The sequence below is a fragment of the Dinoponera quadriceps genome, unplaced genomic scaffold, assembly GCF_001313825.1.
Source record: "Dinoponera quadriceps isolate SergipeBrazil2010 unplaced genomic scaffold, ASM131382v1 scaffold520, whole genome shotgun sequence".
Taxonomy (NCBI): Eukaryota; Metazoa; Arthropoda; class Insecta; order Hymenoptera; family Formicidae; genus Dinoponera; species Dinoponera quadriceps.
The window spans coordinates 534,530-550,032 of NW_014554615.1; the positions used below are offsets into that span (position 1 = coordinate 534,530).

General features: G+C 37.1%; 2 protein-coding genes across 2 annotated transcripts; both read left to right on the forward strand.

Annotated features, from left to right (window-relative positions):
• The first annotated feature begins 2,151 nt into the window (after positions 1-2,151).
• LOC106740563 (serine protease hepsin-like) lies at positions 2,152-9,385 on the forward strand. Its single transcript, XM_014611738.1, has 9 exons — positions 2,152-2,287; positions 2,394-2,591; positions 2,670-2,841; positions 3,319-3,451; positions 6,793-6,982; positions 7,383-7,545; positions 7,816-8,024; positions 8,109-8,360; positions 8,559-9,385. The coding sequence occupies exons 1-9, from the start codon at positions 2,152-2,154 to the stop codon at positions 8,678-8,680; spliced, it is 1,575 nt and encodes a 524-aa protein (XP_014467224.1). The 3' UTR covers positions 8,681-9,385.
• A 1,410-nt stretch (positions 9,386-10,795) lies between these two features.
• On the forward strand, positions 10,796-15,176 carry LOC106740572 (trypsin-1-like). Its single transcript, XM_014611749.1, has 6 exons — positions 10,796-10,942; positions 11,376-11,469; positions 11,571-11,733; positions 12,540-12,742; positions 13,764-13,966; positions 14,441-15,176. The coding sequence occupies exons 1-6, from the start codon at positions 10,880-10,882 to the stop codon at positions 14,621-14,623; spliced, it is 909 nt and encodes a 302-aa protein (XP_014467235.1). The 5' UTR covers positions 10,796-10,879; the 3' UTR covers positions 14,624-15,176.
• Positions 15,177-15,503: the final 327 nt, after the last annotated feature.

The window sequence follows — 15,503 nt, forward strand, 5'->3', positions numbered from 1 at the left end:
TGACTTCACAGGTGCATAAATCATCCAGTACCTTGGCAAATATAACGCAGTATTTAATCAGTTGTGAAGTTTCAATATCATTCATTAAATCAATAGTCATTAAACATTTTTCACCAGCTGCTTACGTTTCTAACTACGCATTTTTTATGAGCGTTATTGAGCGTTATTCATATTATTTTTATGAGCGTTACTTGGTACTTGAAAATAGTCGCAAATTATGTGACAATGTTACTTAGATTATTATTATTATTATTATTGTCTTCCGATTACAGTAAAACTTACTGCGTGACATCGGAATTACATTTTTATAACTTATTACGTTTTTAACACTCTTTGTCCTAAGCCCGAGTATAACTCGGGCCTGGCTATTTAACCCCTTAACCTACGATTTACATTCCAACAGCCTGGGTCCAAAACGTAAACAAGATCGCGCAGCTTTCGAGCCATTCCACGGTTCAGCAAATCGGTCCTAAGTTGTACCAAACGCGCACAACTTACGGAATGTAAATACATGTGTAAGATACAACTAGTTTAATTTTGTGGAATATTTGATAAGTAATTACAGCCTGATGTAATAATTGTGGTAAATATACCACAAAAGGTTTATTATCAATCACTAAAATATAACATAAATCAATAACATTTATCTGCAATTCCTGAATAAATTAGCAATTCACGTAATTAGCATTTATACAAAAATTAATAACAAAAAATTAATAATCTTCAATGGTGTGATATCGTTCGAAACATATTGGTACATGTAATGGAACTTTGCCCCTCATGCACTCCCACGTTGTTCCAGGACGTTTTTTTATTTTTTGTGCAAACTTTACAAGGTTTTGATGGCCTTAATTTTGATGCTGTTGCGACCGTCGCACCACGTCGACCGTCGCACCACGAGCCATGCCCTTGATATTTACATTTGGCCCGATCATTGCACCAGGGGTCATGCCCGTAATATTTACATTTGGCTCGACCGATGTACCACAGGCGAGACCCGTAATAATCAGTTTTAGCCCGAATACAAGACCACGTGTCTCACACGTAGTTGGAGGTTAAGGGGTTAATTTTACACGTTTCCGCTATCGGCTTATTCTCGGGTTTCGGCCGTTCCCAATATTTCATAGAACATCGGATATCTATCCCCTTTCTTCTGGACATCAAAATTGTCCAAGATCCCATTAATACATCATCATTAAGGCTTCAAAGTGTTAAACAATTTCATTTTTTTAGTTTATAATATTTTAATGATATTATAATGAATTATATAATACTTTAATTTCATTTTTTTAGTTTATAATATTTTAATGATATTATAATGAATTATATAATACTTTAATGGTACATAAGCGGAGGATTCCGATGGGTTTTCATCATGTTTCCAGTGAAGCTCCTCAGCATTGTAGAAAGGCATGTTTCTCGCACATAAAATGAGGTGAATAGTGAGCTTACAATCAATATTGTGATTGATTACGAAAGGAATTTTCCGCTATCTATCTATTGCGTTTATTTCTGCCTTTGCCACTTTTCCTTATACTTCTATTAAGCGAACATTACTACCATATTGACGCATATTATTAAATGGAGGAAGTAATAATTTATCCGTAGAGATAACTAAGTTTCATCTGAAACTCAAACTTGCCATTTCTGTGTCCCATTTATGTATATCGAAACATATTTTACACAAGCTTTTATATTTACAAAATTTATTTCGTATCTGTTTAAAAAAATATCAACAGTTAATAAACTCACTGTTGTCGACTGTTCTCAAGCGTAATATAATTTTTCTCAGGTCGTAACCTCACCTTGAAAAAGTGAACTGGAATGTTCACAAAAACGTCGGAAACAAATTCCTGAAAAACGCTATCTCGAAATGAATAATGAAAATGTTATCCTATAAATAAATACGGCATTATAAAATTTTGAACGTTATAACGATGTGTTGTTATATTATCGTCAAAACTCACCGACATTACCAATTTTTGTTCGATTGCTGAGGTTAAATAACAGGGGTTGTTGCAGAATTCTTGCGAGAGCGTTCTGTGAAATAAAATTGTCTGTTGTACACACAAACATAAAATGAATATATTCTATAAAGTTTCCCACATTATATCATATTGTGTATCGATATCAGAACATTAATCCAGTGTCATGTTATCGGTGCCTTTTATTATATTAATGCCATTTTATTCGGCGATGCCTTTTTATTCAATGCACGACAACTTTATTCTCCAGTGTTTGTTTCATTCTGTTGATATAATTCTAGATAAAAATGTCTGGTGCACCTGTACTCCATATGTGTAAATTACAATTGCGTCATTTGCTGCTTATGCTCAATAGTATATAAACGACGGAATGAGCTAATGACATTAGTCACACATCACACATCACAGTTGCCAAAATTATGGTCAATCCAGCAAAATACGCATCGTCTGATGCAATTTTGAAACGCAATGTGATGGCGTTAATGGACGAATTCGAGGAAGAATTAAAAACTATGAGTGGCAAATGCATGGACATCGGATGCGGCCCGGGCGACATTACCAAAAATATCACTTTGCCGTCTCTTGATAAGAGTGCTGTAATGATCGGTAAGAGAATTATACGCGATCATGCAAAACGGACTTTATCGAAATTATCGCTCAATTTTACGATTGCTTGTTGCGTAGGTACGGACATTTTAAAAGACATGGTCAAGTATGCTAATGAGAAGTATAGTGAAGACGCGCGAATCGTATTTGAAGTATTGGATGTTCAGACTAAATGTCTTCCCACGAAATATATTTCCGAATTCAATAATATATTCTCATTTCACGCTTTAAATTGGTGCAGCAATATACGGTGAGAAATACTTTCAAGCAGTTAATTTAATAACGTCAAAAATGAAAATAGATGGAAATGCATTGTTCTAAAAAAAAACTATCTTGAAATCGATGTCTTGAAATCTAAAGCATGAAGTAATGTTCCGAAATGTCATAATCCCGAAATTTAAATATTTTGCTATATGAATTTTAGGTTTATAGAATTTTGGGACACTGCATATTTCCAATATTTCGGGAAAATTGTGTTTTTGCGAAATTGATTTGGTTTTCGAATTTCACGATTAAGACTTTTCGGAATATTGTTCTGTAGTTCGAATTTCAGTAAATTTTTGGGGGCAATTTATGTCCATCCGAAGATATAATATACACGGTAATCTGATATTTAATCAAAATTCATTATTCATTCAAAATCATTTGCACACGAATTACTTTCTTGCTTAGGACTACTATGATAAATGTGTGTTTTTGAATTTCGTCTATTTTCTTTGTTCAATAGACAAGCATTTAATAACATCTACGAGATGCTTCAACCCGGTGGAACCATGTTTGTGAATTTGGTAGCTTCTCATGATTTATTTGATGTTTTCATTCCACTATCGCAAAATCCCCGCTATGCTTTCTACATGCCGGTGAATATTTTACACTTGTATACCTTACTAATTTTCAATTACTCTTAATTACACGTTATTAATTATTATTTTCGCATTTACAAAGGACAAGAAAAATCTTGTGTCGCCATTTCATCATTCAACCAAGCCTCAAAAAGAGTTAAGAAAAATGGTTAAAGATGTCGGTTTCCATATTCTTCATTGTAGTTATCGGGAAATAACCAATATGCATACAGATTTGCACAAATTTCTGTGTAAGTATATTAATAACATTAATACAATCACATGCGGAAAATTAAATCTTATATCGAAGATATAAAAAATCGAAGAAGAAGCGATAAGTATCCAGTGAGTTAGAAGGAAGCTGATTATCATCCGTTGGATCATTCAGGCTGATCTGAAAGATAGTTTTCTGAACGTTTATTTACTGCTTTGCAGAAATTAAAAATTTCCCGCAAGTTTCCCGCACGTTATCTTGATACGTAATTGTTCGCTTCGTGAATGCTTCCCCGAGTCGAAATTTTAGTTATAGAATCATAAAGAAATATAAGCATAAGCATAAAGACATGGTTAGGGTCATTGAAATCAGTGCTAACTGTCCGATCATCGAGGTTAAGCAGCGTCGAACACGGTTCAGAGATGAATAAGTGACCTGGCCGCCGACAAATTTTTTTTCTCTGAGCATGCACCGCTCGCAGAAAACTTCATTTTCGATTGGAAAATTATTACAATTCGTATAATAAATTTTCTTTCTGCATCCTTCATCCATATCTAATTTATTTAAATTTGGATTATATATATTAACAAGTCTGATTATTTTGACAGCTATGGTAATGTCCTACATGTCGTTTTTGGATTACATGCCGCAAAAACTGAGGACAGAATTTAACAAGGAAGTCGAGAACGAATTTATGAAAAAAAAAATAATTTTTAAAAGACGACAAAATAATAAGGAGCAAACGGTCATATTAGATATGTATCGAGTTTTAATAATCTATGCAAAGAAAGATCGCACACGCAGAATTATCGCTGCATGAAACATTAACAATATATAACATAAGATACGTTAACTATTGTCCGGGAATAAGTTTGTAGTTATTGTATGATTTAATATGTATTAATCAGTTCTTATCCTAACCTTGCGTTACGTCAAGAACGAGAGAACAACGGAAATGTAAATAACGACTAATATGTTGCATAAGAAAAATTATAGTAAAGGAAAATATCTGATGACTACGACGGTATTTGAGTGTTTACGCAAATGAACAACAAGCAAAACCAGGTCAACAATCCGAGACGTTTTGCTTTCAACGACGAATGTGGGTTAGTGAAACTTACGAACCGTTATAAGAGCCGAGTTCTTCCTTAATTTAAGTACATGTAATAAATATGTGTAATGAAAAGAGAAAAGAGCTTTATGCATCTTGATAATTATGAGGAAAACCAAATAACGTCTAAAAATATCATCCATTAAAATTAATATAACATAAACTCGATGGCGTTAGGTTTATACAGACGAGAAAGTGATTTTATGTGAACAAATATGTCAAACACACGGAATAAAATTCATTCACACGACCTATTGTGTTTGAAATAATATGAATTTCTTTTTGAATTTTGCTGGTGAGAGACAAATAATTTGCGAGGACAAAAGTATATGATTCATTATATTATATCGAAACACTATGTGCAAAGTGTAACTTTTATTATATTCCGCTTCCAATTGAATTTAAAATGATAGTGGATTAAAGAAACGTCGTTATATTATAAATATAAGATAATATAATATAGACAGAATGACAACTGCATATTCTCTCTCTCTCTCTCTGCCGACTGTCGATAAATCCCTACGTCATAAAATCCTAATAACACACATAATCGCATAGGTTAGTCGCGAGCCGAGAAAACTGTTAAATCACAGTAGAAAAGTACGATGTTGCATACAGCGAAAGCTCCGGAAGGCGTGCGTGCTGCGCATTCTTACGCGAGGAGGAAGACGCGCGGCCATTCGGCCGATTCCAAATTGAGAGAATCCACCACGTTTCTAGCGTGCGTACTGAATGGGACGATGGTGGCGACGGTGGCAGCGCGACAGTGAAAGAAGAACTTTCTTCGCCACCATAAAGACTGGCTGACTCCCGGTTGATCAGTTCGACTTCTTTGTGGAACCAAGGTGAAAGCGCGTACCGAGCACCGAGCGACCGAGTGATCTTCCGCAGATCATCCCGGCATAGCCTCGTCCGTGAAATTCATTCACGGTGACGAAGAGGAGGTCAGTCCGGTCGTGCGATCGGCCGGACGGTTAGAGCACGACATCGTCGCCGAGTGTTCGTTGGCAAGCGCGATATATCATGACTGTTTGCCGTGGAATCCAAAGAAACGCGTGGTGTACGGTGATGTTCCATCGATGTGACAGAAGAATCGTATCTGTGATTCCCGCTAATTGAACGGCACTCGCGCAGCGCGAACGAGCGAATGGGAAAATGTCGCTGCACACGTGTCGAGGTGACACCTTGATCCTGACCCTGATCGTGATCTTTCACGTATCGGTACCGAACAGCAGCTATGGATTTCGATTTAGCGCGATTGCGCCAGGTGGCTCTACTGTGAGTATCGGTTCTCCGATGACACCAAACTGTCACGTAATAAATTCGATTTGAACCCAGAATCTGAAAGGAAACCTCAACAATGTAGTTTCTTGTCACATTTGAGATACTAAATAACGATACATTGTTCATATATTATTTAATATATTATTTATAATTTTATATATTATGCCCTGTTCACATATTATTCGTAAATAAATATTATAATTAAATTTCTGACGAGCCAAATTGACCGACTCCATTTTTTTGTGAATTTAGTTTCAGTTTAATATTAGAATTAGTACATGATTAATGTATATACTTAACTTTTTAAAATTAAAGAAAAGCCAAGTAAGTTGTTTAACTTCTGAGAGATTCAAGTTTCATCGATAAATATATTTATTAGAAGATGTGTCCCTCTCTCGTTCTTTTTGAATAAAATCTGTCGCGGGATCAATGACAGTAATAACAGCATATAAAACTCACATAAAGGAAAGTGGCTACATAATAATACTTTATCCGACGTACGGAGTCAATCGATCACAAACGTTCGATGACACAGAAACCATTTGGTGAACGAGCTGCGGGACGTGAATTCCTTTATCCTATTATAAGTGATAATCGCAATCAATCATTCATCGGCATTAAAAGATTCACCTAAATACCGTGTGCACGCAACGCTTACGCGCACGAGATATTTAGTTAGTCAATACCAGAGGACAATTTAACCATCCAGACCTTGACCCATAATTCTGCTCATGGTTACTTTCTCCCGTCGTTTATGTCGTATTTGCGGTGGAAAGTGAGTGCGCTTGCCGCACGGCGCCAATCAGTTGCACATCTTTCTTTCAGGAAGCGAGCGATTCGCAAGCTCGTAAAGGGAGATTTTTGTTCGACGATTTATTCGGCATCGATATCACGAGCAGCGCTGACGTGGACGAGGAGAGGCTGAGAAATTGCACATGTGGTAAAATGTTTTCTTTTCTACAACAAATAATTATTTCTCACATATGCAGTAAAAAATTTTGCGTTAAAAGCGGTCCACTGAAATTTGGTGTTACTTTAACATGGGGCATGTGTTAAAAAGTACGCAAATGTAATGTTAAATTAACACATTCCCCATGTTAAAGTAAAATTTCGGTGGATCGTTTTTAATACAAAATTTTTTACTGTACATGACGATTATTCATCATTAATTATTCATGAGACATAAACATTTTTTTTATAAATCCATAGTAAATAAATTATGATCGTGCAATCGGTCAATTATTTTTCCCGTTTATTATTCGCAATATTATTCGTCCTTTCTCGAATAAGCTCATAAGTCACGAAATTTTATCAAAAATTAAATACAGCGTTGATTCTAGAATGCGGCTTATCCAACCAAGAGAATCGAATTGTCGGTGGACGTCCTACCATACCGAACAGATATCCTTGGGTCGCGAGGATTGTGTACGACGGTCGTTTTCACTGCGGCGCTAGTCTGCTCAACAATGATTATGTAATTACAGCTGCCCATTGCTTACGGAGGTACATCTTTATTCGTAAAGTTATACGTAAGATTATAACGCTAGGTAAAAGTGAAAAAAATAGTAGTAAAGCAATACTGCAATCCAAATTTGGAGTATCCGAACATTGAAGCGATATATCGCGCTCATAATACTCTCCCTTTTGCACGTTTCAAATCTGTAACATAATTTTAAACATTATAACGACCCATTTCATCGACGCTTCAATCGTATCGGATACGTTTCATTAGTTGCGACAGATAATGATATTAAATGAATTTCAACACCCTAGACTGAAGCGGTCAAAGATCCGCATAGTACTCGGTGATTACGATCAATACGTGAATACCGACGGAGTCGCCGTAATGAGAGCGGTGAGCGCTGTGATACGTCACCGGAACTTCGACATAAGTTCCTTCAATCACGACGTAGCGTTGTTGAGACTCCGTAAATCCGTCAAGTTCTCGAAGAAGGTCCGCCCGGTCTGCCTACCTCAACCAGGTACATCAACGACATGATCAACCGCGATTACACTCCGCACAATGACGTCCACGTACGTTGTATTATCGATACACGTTTTCATAGATACTGATCCCGCCGGGAAAGAAGGGACGGTGGTGGGATGGGGTCGGACGTCGGAAGGAGGCATGTTGCCCGCGAAGGTGCACGAAGTACAAGTGCCGATATATAGTTTGTCGCAATGCCGAAAGATGAAGTACCGGGCGAATCGGATCACTGACAATATGATCTGCGCCGGTCGAGGTGGCCAAGATTCCTGTCAAGGAGACAGTGGCGGTCCGCTTCTTGTCCAGGAAGCCGATAAACTTGAAATAGCAGGTAAACACACGTGCACGTTAAACGTTGCGCAAACCTGTTTTTCTTCAAATACTCCGGACAAAGTCATCGTAGAAAAAACCCTTGTGTTTGGAGAATAATAATTAGAAGAATAATAATTAGAAACATTGTCGTAACATGTTTTCACCGCACGAGAGAAAGAGGGAGGGAGAAAGAAAAACTTATACACGTGTCCGACAGGTATCGTGTCCTGGGGTGTCGGATGTGGAAAACCTGGCTACCCCGGGGTTTACACAAGAGTATCCCGGTATCTCAAATGGATCCACGCAAACATGAAGGACGGCTGTTTGTGCGCCAATTGAGGGCCTGTTTTCGTCTCCACTTTGTGTATGAAGCTTAAAGGAACACACCGCGCGATTACGGTTGACTGTCGTGACCACACGTTTTTTCATGTTATTATTTATATGAAAAAAAAAGGAAATTTACTTAGTGATCGATCGTTCTAATATATATAATTAAGCATAGTTCCTTGCATAGTGGCCATTATTAATGTTAGCGTTAATGTTAGCCGCAGCTTGACTACGTAAAGTGGACGGTATGAGAAACGTGTGGCAACTTTGTTTTTGCAATCCAGGTACACAATTTAGAGCACAACTATGGTTAAAATTCGCGTCGCAGGTTTCCATCGCGCACCGTCGGCCACGTACGAATAGCGGTCGAACGTTTCCGGAATAATCAGCGACCGATAACGGTTTACTGTCAAACCGGGCTGAAGTCAACGCGCGCGCATATTCCGTGCGCAAAAGCGTCTTTGTCGCGCCTAATTAGAATAAATATGCTTATTCCCGAAAAGAAAATATCGAAATTCAAAAAGTAGGACCATGTCCCGAAAAGTCACAGTCCTGAAAAGTGAATATCAGGACGATATCCTGAAATATTAGAAAAAAATTAAGTTGTTTCGCAAAGTTATAATTTCCTCCAATATTTCGGGAGATTGTCTCGATATTCAGTTTTCGGGATTGTGACTTTTCGGGATAATCGCATGTTTTCAGTTTTTAGTTTGTAACTTTTGTTGTATCTGGGATATTGTTCCGCTTTTCAAATTTCAGTATTTTGATTTTTCGGAATTATGCATGTCCGTTCTAATTAGTATGTAAATAATAGAAAACAATGTAGTTTATGGTAACCGATCGTTAATTGATTATCGTATGTAGTATATACGACAATAATGTAAAAGAATCTTTAAAAGTACATAAATTTTGAGTGATAATGCATGTCAATTTATCACTCTCTTCCAACATTTACAAATTTCACTCCAGTGATAGACGTTTTTGTGATGGCGCCGATTATAAATCGGAGGAGCTCGAATTCTTAATATCGCCGTTTTATTGGCTGGCGGATTTTTTTGCTGTTTTGTAAAAGTGCAGGTCGTTAATGATGACTAATGTAATTTATGCCGTTGCAAAACCTGTTTCTTCAGCCGAAACTCGGTTCTAGGAAATAACTTGCCGTGGGCACGAGATAACAAGATCGGTGCAGCCGGTTGCTAATTAATTCCACCAAAAATGCATGTTCCAGAGGATTCCATACATTTTCATCGGAAGTGAAAATACACAAAGATTTAATAATTACACCAGCGGTATTACGTTCTCCATAAGCAACTTGATTGTCGCGACTGTGGTTAATACGTATAGTCCGCGGCTGAATTTCTGGCCGAACGGTACCGGATGACGCATCAACCGCGTATGTGCATATAAAAAGATACAGATGAACGTCCACATATATGACCTTTCCTTCCTCTCCTCCTGCTCTCTTCCTGCATCATGCGCTCTCATCTGCACCTTGGAATGTGCGTTACGCATTTATCGATACATTTCCTGAAAGTATATTTTCCATCACTTTAAATAAATATTCAAAGAAGCTTCTTTACAGATTATCATTTCAAATAGCCTGGTTCATATTTAGTTTTGTTGATTTACTTATCGTTTTCACTAAGAAACACAACCAAATTTATAAAGATCTCTTTTTAATATATAATTGGGTAAAACGTGTTTTTTATATTGAAGAAGAATAAATATTCGGTTTATTTTTTAATTATTGCATGGTCTCTCTTTTTATTGATGACAGCTAGTGTTAATAAACTACCAAAGAAAGAAGTGTGAGGAAGTTCTTTTCGAGTTCCATTATAACAGCAAGATTGTCCAAAACAGAAATATAATATCGACAGGATTCTCTTAATATGATAATTTTTCGGTGACCCTGGTGACGGTCAATAACAGTCATCCGTGATTCGACCCTGAATGTGAACTGGTCAGGTATCAGCCGGTCGGCTGTACCCTCCTTCCCTTCCGGAATAGCAATTACCTCTTCGACCTCAGTCCTCCTCAGTCGTCGTAGGACACTGGCGATAGTCACTCTCAGTCAGGGACATGTTCATGATCCGTTCCTGACGGTGCCACCGCGTGGCGACTCCATCACTCAAAATATCTAGAGAAACTGAATCCGTGTCAAAAGTGTATAATTATCGACGTTAAAAAGTTTCATCGAATCACGGAAGAAACATGAAGAGTCTGTGCTACTTGGGTTTACTGTTTATTCTGCTTTCGACAACGGAAAAATGTCAGGTAAGAATCGAGTTTTCCCGTGCACTTTCTTCCATTGATTTTCGCGTGTGACATGCATCGCATTATAATATCTCTTTAGCCAAGACATTTCTGCGGAACTTTATAAAATGTGAGCGTTAGAGTTTTATGAACAAACACTGTTAGAATTTTTATTAAATTAGCTTCGGTTAGTTTCGTTTTTTTGTAATAGCGATAGCATTTTTTGTAATAGCGATATATTTTACAAAATTAAATGGCGGAACATTGTTCTAATACTTTTTAATAAAAGTATTCAATAAAACTCACTCGATATTGTTTACGACGAAATTATCTATTCAAATAAAAGCTACATCACATGAAAATACAGAAGTGTCTATTACTTTGTAAAATATTATTTTATTAATAAAATACACAAAGAGAGCGATCGTTAATTACGTAGTCACTTTGATCTCAGGCCGGCGTATTCGGTGACAAAATGAAAAATTTCTTCGGACTCTTCGGCAATAAGCCGCCTTCCTCCGATGAGCCACCTGCGCCTTGCTACTGTAGTGAGTAACTTTAATGATCATATTGTCGGGCTTATCTTCATCGAGAGTAGCGGTTAGCGCCGAGAAAAAAAGTATACTACACAACAACCGATGCTATCTAGGTTGCGGACTACGGAACGAGGAAAGTCGTATAGTCGGAGGCCAGACGACGAGTATGAATGAGTTTCCATGGATGGCTAGATTATCGTACCTAAACAAGTTTTATTGCGGAGGCACGCTTATAAACGATCGCTACGTGCTCACGGCCGCGCACTGTGTGAAAGGGTAAGTACAGCTTCGAAGTATTTCGCACATTAAGGGTGAAATTAATATTTTTTATTAATGACCTTAGCCCTAATTGTTGTATGACATATGTCGTAAAAGTCCTTTTTGATATTTAATCGTTTAACGATTTTCTCTGAGCCGAAACATTCCTGAAACTCGAACGAGTAAATTCTATTTCACACTTAACGAGTGTTACGGAAATTATATATTTCCAAAATTGAATTCCATATAAAATATACGAAGTAAGTGAATACACTGAGGCTAGCTTTCCATGGTCAATTAGTATAACTGTATAAGCATAATATCTTACTCGTTATTCGTGCTATATCGTTACTCGTGCTGTTGATATCATCTACTAGATAGGCAAACAGGTCGAACTTCATATTTGCATTCTCAATTAGTATCATGTTACGAAGAAAATGCTCGGTGCCGTTAACCCCACTACGTTCAAAGAATACTAAATGACCTCATATTAACGATTAGAATTTTTAATTATCTACACGAATAATTTATCGTTTTGAAGTTACTTGCATGTTATCTCATCAGTTAGTATAAATTATTTAAGACCTTGCTGTAGTGGTATAGATAATTTGTTGAAGAACTTGTTACAAGTTCGCTCCCGTCTCATATTTTTGATACAAGGAACTTCATAACGTATTATCGAATTAGCACGATAGCAAATTAATGATTAAATGAAAGGATGATCAAATCGACTGATTTCTTTCCATCCATTCATTTTCATTGATTTTTCATCGCAAGCTCGCTTGTCAGGCGAACGTGATCGGTTCTTCTAGTCTTATTTTCAGATTCATGTGGTTCATGATTAAAGTCACTTTCGGCGAACACGACAGATGTATTGAGAAAGGGGCGGAAACCAGATACGTGGTGCGCGTCATGACCGGTGATTTCAGCTTCCTAAATTTCGACAATGACATTGCGCTCCTCCGTCTGAATGAAAGAATACCATTGAGCGACACGATACGGCCGATTTGCTTGCCATCGATGTTAGGTAAGTGCCTAGTATTTTTCTCCTCATCTTTATCTACAGACGTATAATGAGATACGACTCCAGTAAATCGTGCGATTGAAAAAATAATTGGTCCATAATTCTAAAATTTTTATGTACCATCTCTCTATGCCGGTTCTTAATATCACAGTAGTAGTTTTTCATTAAAAGCCTAGATGTGGTTTAGAAGAAATTAAAAATAGAAGTTAAAAATAGGACATTAATCTCAAGGAATACGTATAAAAAGTGTCATCTTCAGATACAAATATCTCCGAATGAATATATCAGCTTTCGAAATAATCGATCTACTTATAATTCGGTCACATTTAAATGTATATATATTCGAGTTTCAACGAATTCTGAAAAAATTCATTTTGTGCTACAACTATCTTAAATTATGGCGACCCGCTTTCGTCTATCACGTGTCCATTGTGGACTTTATCTTAAGAATGACGAATTGCCGAGTCCACTTTCGACATTTATCGTTCACAATTTCAGGCCTGAATGATATTCAATTGGCGTGTCCGCGATCATAAATTTTGGCCGATGCAGTTTCTCATGATCAAGCGTAATATTGGACAATACTCCATGCGCGATCCGCGACTAATCGTCGTGTTGCTCATTACGTGACGATTATGCGATAGCCGAGTCATAAATCAGTCGGGTATACGGGTACCTACCGTCGGGTCGGGTGTAATGCACCGTTGCGGTGCATAACTGCGTAATAAAGAAGATTTCTCTGAAATTGAGGACTTAAATTTGCATTTCGAGCGCACGCGATAATCCCCCCTGAATTTGTTAACGCGTCGCGACGCGACACATTCGTGAGCGCTGTTCGTTCGCGATATACGTGTACTCGCGCACCGATAACGTACACAACAGACTCCAGAAATATATCGTATATGCATACGATTACATTATACAACCGAACAAATGATCTGAGCAAATATTTCACAACTTGCAGCCGGCTGCCCTTTCGCCACCGTGCATTTGTCTTAGCGCACGACGTGAAATTACATTTCAGATAAACAGTACGAAGGGACAAACGCGGTCGCGTCGGGTTGGGGTACGCTGCAGGAGGACGGCAAACCGTCCTGCCTTCTCCAGGAAGTGGAACTACCTGTCATGAGCCTTCAGGATTGCCGCAACACCAGCTACAGTCCTCGAATGATCTCGGACAATATGTTATGTGCGGGTTATCCGGAAGGAAAAAAGGACTCGTGTCAGGTAACGAACTTGTCATCTTTGCCATGTACGTTCATAGCAAAATTGAAACGGGAAATGTAATTATGATAAAAGTTGCTGAAAAGATATTACGATGGATTAATATCAATATTATTATGTGCAATACGTATAGTAAAAAATCTTGTGTTAAAAACGGTCCACTGAAGTTTGATGTTACTTTAACAAGGTGAATATTTCAAAATTTTAACTATGTTAATAAGGTGAATTTAGTATTATATTTGTGTATTTTTCAATACCGATGTTAAAGTAACATACATTTCAGTGAACCGCTTTCAACAGAACATTGTTTACTCTATATGATATCTATATGATATTAATAATCATATATTATGTAGAACAGAAATAGTACATCCTTCTAATTTTACAGTCTAACGACACGATTACGATGTGTTATGTACTGTGCATTATTAAGGCAAATGCACAGTAAGTAATGCGAGTTTTTTTTTTATATTACAGGGAGATAGTGGAGGACCTCTGATAGCGGAGCGCGAAGATAAAAAGTACGAACTCATTGGCGTCGTGTCCTGGGGTAATGGCTGTGCGCGACCTGGATATCCAGGTGTATACACGAGAGTCACGCGTTACATGGATTGGATCTTGAAGAATTCAAAGGACGGTTGCTTCTGCGAGCATAACTGAATGTGATTATAGGCTGCCACGTAGTTGGACATATGACAGAGCACAGAGATTGTTTGTACGTACTGTTGTAAAATACGTTCTGAAATCGCGCCGTAAGTTTAGCGACTAGAGTGATATCGTGTCCGGATTTGCGACCGACCGACGTAAATTTGTCGAGAATATTTGATATGAGTTTTCGTACAATATCAATTTATTATTATTAAGTACATTGTGTTATTATGTCTTCTGTTATTTAATATCTGTTAAACGATAGAACAGCAGTGGATAAAAAACCTGTCGAGAGAAACAACGTCGCGAAGAAATATATCGTAAGATTGTTAGGTCGTTGAGAAAAGAAAGTTTACGGAATGAATAATGCACCATACAATATTTCGCTCAAATTGCGAAAAAAATAGCCAAAGGCTAAGATACTTAATTTTTCACTGTGGAGAAAATCAATCAAATTACATATAGTGAGATCGAGATTATAGACTTAAGCTATCGGTGTCATACTTTTTTATAAAGAAATGTTTATTGTTACGGTACTTTTTATATAGGAAAAATACTTAATAAAAATTTGCATGCGAATCACGAAATGCTTTTACATATCTGCTGTTTTGGCAAATCCTGATACTGAATATTCACGAGTCGTTCCCACGACTCGTATTTTGCTGACGTTTTCATTTCGCTGATACTTCGGATGGACTGGTGAGAGTATTCATAAATATCACTAAAGATATAAGATAAAAAAATAGAACTTATTTCACGAATATAAGTTTCTGCAGTGTTGTTTAATTTTTTATTAGAATTTTATAAAAAGCTTTTAAAGTTTTATAAACATTATTTGTCACATCTCTACAAAATGCGACTTCTTTTTACAATGCTAAAAGCGTAGTGATCA

Bases quoted from the DNA above. Each gene is read 5' to 3' on its own strand.
- LOC106740563 (XM_014611738.1), top strand. From the start codon at position 2,152: ATGTTATCGGTGCCTTTTATTATATTAATGCCATTTTATTCGGCGATG. The intron at 2,842-3,318 runs GTGAGAAATACT...TTTGTTCAATAG, and splicing joins AATTGGTGCAGCAATATACG to ACAAGCATTTAATAACATCT. The intron at 7,546-7,815 runs GTACATCTTTAT...TCAACACCCTAG, and splicing joins GCTGCCCATTGCTTACGGAG to ACTGAAGCGGTCAAAGATCC.
- LOC106740572 (XM_014611749.1), top strand. From the start codon at position 10,880: ATGAAGAGTCTGTGCTACTTGGGTTTACTGTTTATTCTGCTTTCGACA. The intron at 11,734-12,539 runs GTAAGTACAGCT...TCTTATTTTCAG, and splicing joins GCCGCGCACTGTGTGAAAGG to ATTCATGTGGTTCATGATTA. The intron at 12,743-13,763 runs GTAAGTGCCTAG...ATTACATTTCAG, and splicing joins TTGCTTGCCATCGATGTTAG to ATAAACAGTACGAAGGGACA.